The sequence below is a fragment of the Helobdella robusta genome, assembly GCF_000326865.2.
Source record: "Helobdella robusta unplaced genomic scaffold HELROscaffold_42, whole genome shotgun sequence".
Taxonomy (NCBI): domain Eukaryota; kingdom Metazoa; phylum Annelida; class Clitellata; order Rhynchobdellida; family Glossiphoniidae; genus Helobdella; species Helobdella robusta.
The window spans coordinates 318002-326818 of record NW_008704981.1 but is presented as its reverse complement, the minus strand read 5'-3'; the positions used below and the strand labels follow the sequence as shown (position 1 = coordinate 326818).

General features: G+C 37.9%; 1 protein-coding gene across 1 annotated transcript; it reads right to left on the bottom strand.

Moving 5' to 3' along the window:
• Positions 1 to 3367: 3367 nt before the first annotated feature.
• Positions 3368 to 7490, bottom strand: HELRODRAFT_177286 (hypothetical protein; the record flags this gene model as incomplete). Its single annotated transcript, XM_009025506.1, has 3 exons — positions 3368 to 3758; positions 5285 to 6165; positions 7473 to 7490. The coding sequence occupies 3 exons, from the start codon at positions 7488 to 7490 to the stop codon at positions 3368 to 3370; spliced, it is 1290 nt and encodes a 429-aa protein (XP_009023754.1).
• Positions 7491 to 8817: the final 1327 nt, after the last annotated feature.

The following is an 8817-nucleotide window of genomic DNA, read 5'->3' as shown; positions in this document are numbered from 1 at the left end:
GAAGAGTGAGAGAGAGAAGAGTGAGAGAGAGAAAGAGTGAGAGAGAGAAAGAAAGAAAGAATGTAAAAAAAAGAAAAAAATAGTGAAATACAAGGCAGAAAAAAAGGAAGAAGAAGCAAAAGAGAGATAGGAATAAAAAAGAAAGAGAGGAAGGAAAAGAGAGGAAGACAGAGTATAAAAATGTAACAAAAAATGAAAATTAACGGCAGATTGAGTGCAGAAAATCAAATGAAAAATGATGAAAAAGACTATTGAAAACAGAGGCGGTAAGTAGCTAGAAGGAAATTGTGGCAAAAATTTACAAATGAGTGAATAATGTGCTCCAAAAAAAAATGGAAGGAAACATTAGATAAAATAAAACCTCATAAGAAAAAAAGAAACAAAGAAGAATTGTAAAAAAAAAGTGAAGAACAAAAAGACAGCATAAAAAAGAGAAGGAAAAAAGGAAGAAGAGAGAGAGAAGAGAGAGAGAAAAAAGAGAGAGTGAAGGAGGTAAATTTATAAGAACTAAGTGGAAGTGAAAATTAATTTAATAAAAAGTTGAAACCAGGGACAGAGAAATAAATAGAGAAAGAGAGAGAAAAAAAACAGAGAAAGAAACAAAAACAGAAAGAAAGAAATAGAGATAGAAATAGAGAGAGCGAGAGAGAGAGAGAGAAATGTAGGAAGAAAACAAGTGTGAGTAAGCAATATAAGAAAGAAAGATAAGGAATTGTGGGAGAATTCAGATAAAAATAGCAAGAGGTTAAGAACAAAAGAATTGTATCAGCCAACCACGGTGAAGGCGGGAGTCACGTGTTAGGCCGGAAAAGGAAATTGCTAGTAGAAAGATAATTAGATTCTTTTGTTCCGTCACGTGCTATTGGTCCGCGGTCGATGTAATAGGTATGTATGTAAGTGGGTATTTTCAGTCATTCGCTCTTTGCTCCTTCTTTTGTTTCTCTCTCTTTGTTTCTCTTTCTCTCTCTCTCTCTCTCTCTCTCTCTTTCTTTTGCTATCTTTAACTTTTTCTTTTTTACTTTATTTGTGTTTTACATATTTTCACAATTTTGTTTAATGGTTCGCTTGTTTATTTGTATGTTAGTGTGTGTGTGTGTGTGTTTCTTTATGTGTGAATGTATGCTTACGTATACTGTACCTGCATGTGTACGATTGCATGTGCCTGCGTTTGTTTGTATGTATGTGTTTTTGTTTGCCTGCTTGTATGTTTGTTTGTATGTATGTGTTTTTGTTTGTCTGCTTGTATTTTTGTTTGTATGCAAGTTGAACTGACTGATTGTCCATCAATAGATTTTACTTATACTCTTCATTTGATATGTAATAAAGATCTACTGCCGCCATTATATCATTTTTTTGTTTATGTTTTTGTTTATGTTTTTATGTTTTTGTTTGTGTATTTATGTTTTTTTATTTCTTTCTATGCATATGTTGTTTATGTTTATCCATCTATGTTGTTTATGGCTGTTTTCTGTGAAAATTCATGGCTGTATTTGTCAATCTATGTTGTTATGTTTTTGTTTTTGTATATACGTTGTTTATGTTTTGTTTAATTTATCTTTGTTTATGTTTTTGTTCATCTGGAAATTTGTTTTCATTCGAGTAAACATTTGTTCAAATTAATGTGAAGACGTCTGATGCCAAGTTTTTCAAAGTTCACTTATTTTGTATGTTTGTAAATGTATGTTTGTTTGTATGACTGTTTGGCTTGTATACTAAAATTGATTGTATGTTTTTGTATAGTTCGGTGTGTGTGTTCTGTTCAAAAAAACGTATGTTTACAGAACTTGCATACGTTTGTACATGCTTGTACATGCAAAATGTTTGTATGTTTGCATATTTGAAGTAGATCAAACATTATTATGTGTATACGCATAAACTAAAATAGCTCAAGTTTGTTTGTTTGGTATTTTGTGTATTTGCTCCGTATATTTATTTGTGTTTGCTCTGTATATTTATTTGCTTTGTATACTTATTTGTATTTGCTCTGTATATTTATTTGTATTTGCTCTGTATATTTATTTGCTTTGTATACTTATTTGTATTTGCTCTGTATATTTATTTGTATTTGCTCTGTATATTTATTTGTATTTGCTCTGTATATGTATTTGCTTTGTATATTTATTTGTTATTGCTCTGTATATTTATTTGTATTTGTGTTTGTATTGTTATAACCGCGGGAATGATAGAATGGGTGAACTTTCCATTCCTTAAAAACTGGCCCAACAACACGACCTGCTCTTTTCCACCGTGTCAGTTTGGACTAAAATAGTTTTTAAACGTTTATAAAAACTTTCAATAAAAGAATCTATCTATCTAAAAATAGATAGATAGATAGAGAAAGAGAGAGAGAAAGAGAGAGAGAAAGTGAGAGAGATAGAGAGAGAGATAGAGAGAGGGCCAGAATAGAAGATTGATCGTTTAATTAATGATGCAAGGCTAGTTAATTCTGACCACCTAAAAAAATTTAGGGAAGGAGGTGGTGCTCTCTAGCCGGTGATGATGATGATGATGGTGGCGGTGGTGGTGACGATGTTTTTGATGATGATGATGACAATCTTTTTTGGCGCGAAAGTTCAACTGAGGCGAGATGGACTGAATGTATGAAGGAAAGTAAGCAGTATTGCACATGTCAGAGCCAATTAAAACAAAAAAATCATCCTCAATAATTATTACATTATATTATTATAATATTATTATTATATTATTATTATATTATTATTATTATTATTATCACCATCCACCTTATCAACATTATCATCATCCCATTAACAGTTTCATTAAATTTAACAATGAGTCGGGCACGGAATTTTTACGTTGAATTCTTAAAAAAAGCATCTATCAGTTTTTTTATTTTGTGTGTGTGTGTGTGTCTTCGTGTGTGTGTGTGTGTCTTCGTGTGTGTGTGTGTGTCTTCGTGTGTGTGTGTGCATGTGTGTGTTCACGTGTGTGTGCGCGCACGTGTGTGTGTGTTTGTATGTGTGTGTATGTGTAAAGGTGCATATTTGTATGTATACACTTGTTATATTTTTTTTACATTGAAAAATTTATACAAAACTGAATTTCGTTCATTTCATCCACGAGTTTTCAAACATTCATTCGTTCGTTCGTTTTTTAATTCACCCATTTGTCAATTCATCTATCCATTCATTCATTCATCCATGCATTATACATCTAAAAATTAATTTTTTTGGCGTATATATATGTTAAATGATAGCCTAAGGCGGTTAATTTTTTAAACTGGCGCGTGTGTGTATGTGTATGTATGTATGTATTTGTGTGTATGTATGTATGTTAAAACCAAAACATGATGAGTGACACTGAACCGTCAAACATCAAGTAACAAATGGATTAACACTTTGATTTGGCGTTAATTGCACATGTCGGCATTCAGTTGGATATTTTCAAGCACACAGACACGCAGGAACCGCTGCAACAAGCACGAAATGTGGTTAGTTGCAAAAAACAGTTCCCTGCTGTCGCCTGATCTGACGCTGATCATTTTGCATATTTCCTTAAGAAATTTAAGGGTGTTGGGGTCCATCGGGCCAAGAACCTCGATGCATATTGGCAAGAATTCCATCGAGGGGAGGGCGTTCCCATATTTTTTCATTTTCTCGTCCGCTGTCCTGGCCGCGGCCAAACCGCATTCTTTACTTGTCAGGTTTACGTATCGTTCGGCGAGGGTGCCAGGGACCGTAACATCCCACGCCAAACATCTGCCGGCTCTCCAAGGTATTAGCGTGCATCCGTCCGGACGCCTATCATCATGTGCAGAAATGCCGGATGGTTCTTTGAGAACCGGGATTGAAGCCTTGGAGAAGAGCCGACAAATGTAATCGTTTAGCGCTGAGTGACGTAGTTGACGGCCCCCACCCAGGCGACAAACCAAACCGTGGTGCCCAAACTCGTCCGCCCCTGCGCCACATCGGCACGTGGATTTATTCTGAATGACCAGGCCAAGTCTGAAGCCAATGGCAAATCTCACAGACTCGTCGTCAAGCCTGTGCCCACAGAGATGTTAGGCCACGATCTCAACCACCCACAGCTGGCAACGCTGGACATGGCCAACAAACGAGCGGTGGAAAAGTCGTCGCAGCATGAAGACAACAAATTTTGAAAAATTTTTTTATATTCTTCGTTCAAAATTTGGACGTGCGTACGGTCCCCCGGGGCGGACACTGGGGGAAGAATATCGCGGCAACGAAAAAACCGGTGGAGCAGGGAAGACTGCAGGTTGAGAGTGGCAGCGGCGAAAGAATTATAAACAACGGGAGCCAGCTGAACCACGCTAAGCAACCCCAGTCCACCAAATCGCACCGGCAGCTGAGCCTGGGACCAACCACTGTCGGTCACTTGAACATTGCAAATCGACGACAGGGCGGTGCGCAGGGCTCCGTCAAATTCGCCCAATTTAAAAGGGTCAATGTGTTTAGATGTACGCAGGAAGTACATCAATTTGGGCAAACTGAGGGCATTGCAGATAATAGTCAAGACATCATGGGCCGAAACACAGGAAACACGACCCAGGGCGAATTTAAGCTCAGAGAGCTTTTGGTCAAAAAACTTTATTTGATAATTGCCCTCGACCAAGGGTGTGCCTAAAAAACTCAGTTCTGATGCACCAACTCTGGGTATTTCAGCCAGCGCATGTGGCACCTGAAATAAACTTTGGCAGTGAAGTTCGCATTTTTTAATGTTTAACTCTAAGCCAATTGCAGCGGAGTTATGCTTCAAATACTCGTAGCTATCGGCCAGAGTTGGACCGTCCGAAGCTATGCTGATATCATCCAGATAAGCGCAAACGAAAGTGGACGAAGCTTTCTCTAAGAGTGGATGAAGAGTTAGTGCAAACAACAAAGGACCAAGGGGATCACCCTGCTGTACCCCCTCGGACGATTCTACAACCCAAGAGTGGTAGCCAAGGGAAGAGACTCCGCCATAGGCAGAATGGCAAAAATTATAAATATTGGGGCAAAAAAGTTTGACAGCCTCCAACATCGAGTCTCTTCTCAAGGCATTGAAGGCATTTTTAAAATCCAGTTTCAGAAACCCCCATTGATCGGAGAGGTCGGTGACCAATTTTCGAACCGCATGAACAGCGGCCTCAGCGCCACCCTTAATCCCGACACCCAACTGAGTCGGGTAGAACTTGGTCTTGAGTTCGACCACAACCAGGGCCAAGGCACATTTGCCGGCCAACCTTCTCCAAACGTTCCCGACCGCAATCGGTCTGATCCCTCCGTCTTTCTTATTTAAAGCTATTAGCCGTCCTCCAAAAAAGAACCGGCGGACGGAGAGTGGGCAAGCTCCAGATAGGATCAAATTAATGAATTGGGTTAAGGAGTTCAGTGTGTCGTCAATTGGCAAAGGGCCTGAAAAAACATCCTTAAGGTGCTGGGGTCGTAGGCCATCCAGGCCTCTAGAAGAACCGTTTTTGAACGATTTAACGGCCCTCAGCACCTCGGCGGGAGAAACGCAACCAGCCGTTGGTGTCAATGCGGGAAAGACCCGCCTGTCCACCGGAATTTTTGGGTGGATAGAACATAATTTATCGAAGGTGGCCGGCGAGCTCTCCGCCAGGCCCTCCAGCGAACAGACAAGTCTGACAGCCGAGGACAAGTTTCCCTGTTTAATACAAGATGACACAGCGTTGATCCACCGATCGGGGCTGTGCTTTTGTGATTTGGCATTATTGAACCCATCACAACACAGTACTAGGGTTTCAAGACCAATAGTTGAATATTCGCTTAGACGCTTGTTGACCAGATTGCCCTGGTTGACCCGGCGACCCCCTCTGGAAGTCTTCTGTAAGACGTATGGGACAAAACAGTGGAGTCTAACCCAGTGAGCCGGGTCACCAGGGTCATTACAAACAGCCGTCAGCAAGGCGTTCAGATCATGTGCGAACTTCTCCCTGCATGGCTTAGGGATATGGTCGTACACTGGTACACATTTCAGCACGGCCGTCAGCTTTTCAAAAACACCAGAGTAATTCAAGCCGAGAGGATCACCGGAGACTGATGCGGCCGACGACCGTGTGAGCAACCCAGGCTTGGGGTCGGGTGCGGCACCGAGAGGCGAAGCAGCTCTCGCGCCCGATGGATCAACTTTTTTCCGGGACCCGGAGCATTCCTGTCCTTTCACTTTACCTCCGTGCCGACATAACTATAGTGGTTAAAGCAGACGGGGCACTGTTGTAACGTTGGAGCCATATATGATTAAAAACAACCAAGAAACGAGGGAAAGGAAACAAACCAAGTGGGGTGGATGGATGAATGAATGGATGAACAAGCGAATGACCAAAGGAACGGGCCAGCGAACAAACGGATGAATGAGTGAATGATGGGGGAATGAATGAGCTAATTACTGAACGGATGAGTGAGGGAAAAAAAATGAATGAGTGAGTGAATAAATAAATGAATGAATAAACAACCGAACGAATGGATGAATGAATGAATACATGAATGAGTGACGGAATGAATAAACGAGCGAACGGATGAATGACTGAATTATCTTTAAATATTTAACCAGTGTTTCAACTTTTATTTATATTTTTTTTTCTTTTCTTTTTTTTTTTGATGAATGAATGAGTGAGTGAGCAAATGAGTGAATGAGTGAATACAAAAACCTAGGTAACAGTGTGGGAGGAGACAACTATTGCAGCAAACTTTGGCCCAATCTCTCTCTTATAGTTTATTTTTTTTTTACACAGATTTTAAAGATTGGTTTAGGAAATTTCTTTTTTTATAAATAAATTTTAATTTTAATTTAAACTTTAAATTTTAATTTCAAAAGTAAATTAAAAATAAATGTCGGTAGAAGGTAAATAAGTTAAAATGTAGTGAACTTTCCGATAATAATAAAAACAGCTCACACCTGGCGCAGGCCGGTGACCTGTAGCAGCTATGAGCTGTGAATAAATTATAATATTGATAAAAAAAAAACAAAAAACGAGAAAATTGGCCGAGGCAGGCAGAAAAACGATAAAAAATGACGGAAAAACAAACCCGGGACAAAATTACAGCCGATGACCCCAAAAATCATCTATAAAAACAATTTAAAATCTATGAATTTAGCAAAAATAATCAGGAAATTAAAACAATACAGCCAGCTTTGAATGTGAACAAACGATGTATGTATGTGTGTATGTATGTATGTGTAGATGTTTGTATGTGTGTTTGTGTGCGTGTGCGTGATACAAAGTCATCAAAGATATAATAGAGAAAAAAAAAGGAAAAAGGCTTTTAATTCCTTCATTCATTCAAGATGGCCGATGTGCGGCTATACATAGAATTCAAAATTATGGCTAAGATTATGATAATGATTGTGATAGCTAAGACTATGATAATGATTGTGATGATTATGATGATGATGATGGCGGTGATGAGTGGGATGATGGTGATGAGTATGATGACGGTGATGACGACGACGACGATGATGAATTTGAAAAAAATAAAAATAATGATGATGACCTCAAAGTTTAAAGTCATATTTCAAGTACATCAAAACATTAAGAATGTCATCCGGAAAAAAAAACGCTATATCGTTAGCGTGCAATTAAAATACCAAGATAAAAACACATACGTACATACAAAACAATAAATACAATACAATAAATACAATTCAATAAATACAATACAATAAATACAATTCAATAAATACAATACAATAAATACAATACAATAAATACAATACAATACAATCTACTTCCATCCAACACTAATATAATACAATACAGCATCATCACACACAAAACAATACAATACAACACAATACAATATAGTACAATACAACATACAATAAATACAATACCGTGTAATACAACACGATGCAATACAACACGATGCAAGACAATACAATACAACATACAATAAATACAATACAATACAATACAATACAATACAATACAATACACAGATATAACCAATACAACACCAAACAGTCCCATCTTGCCGATAAAAACGCGTATCGCCATGCAGTTATTATAACAAATGATTGCTGGAATAAAAGTTTACGATTCGAATTTCGATTCTATTAATCATAAATATTTATGGCGGTCGTGATGACGATGATGATTACGATGATGACGATGATGACGACAACGATGATGTGATGGTAGATGTTTATAGAAAAAAATTTTCACGGATTGATTTTCTATCAGATCGCAACAACGGTTACAACAATTTTAAATTTCAATCACCCAATCACCCAATCAACCAATCACCCAATCAAATCAACCAATCAACCAATCACCCAATCAACCAATCAACCAATCAACCAACTAATTAATAATAATTTTTGGTCATTTGGTAATAAAAGTACTCTTCTTCTTCTTCTTTTTCTTCTTCTTCTTCTTCTTCTTCTTTTTCTTCTTCTACTTCTTCGTCTTCTACTTCTTCTTCTTTTTCTTCTTCTTCTTCTTATTATTATTATTATTATTATTATGGGGCGGCAATACAATCATCCTAATTAGCATCAGAGGAAGAAAAAGATGATTGATGTTTGTAGACGGCAGTGTCATTTTTTATTCTTTTATTACCACGTTCTTTCATTCATTTTGCTTGTGTGTGAGTGTGTGCGTGTGTGTGCGTGTGTATGTGTGTTGTGTGTCTGTTTGTGTGTGTGTCTGTGTGTGTACGTGTTTGTGTTGGTGTCGAGTTTGTATGTTTGTACGCTGCTTGTGTGTTTGTATGTTTGTTTGTGTGTGTGTGTGTGTTTGTGTGTGTGTTTGTATGTTAGTGTGTGTTTGTTTGCATGTTTGTGTGTGATTGTTTGTATGTTTGTGTGTGTTTGTTTGTTTGTTTGTTTGTTTGTTTG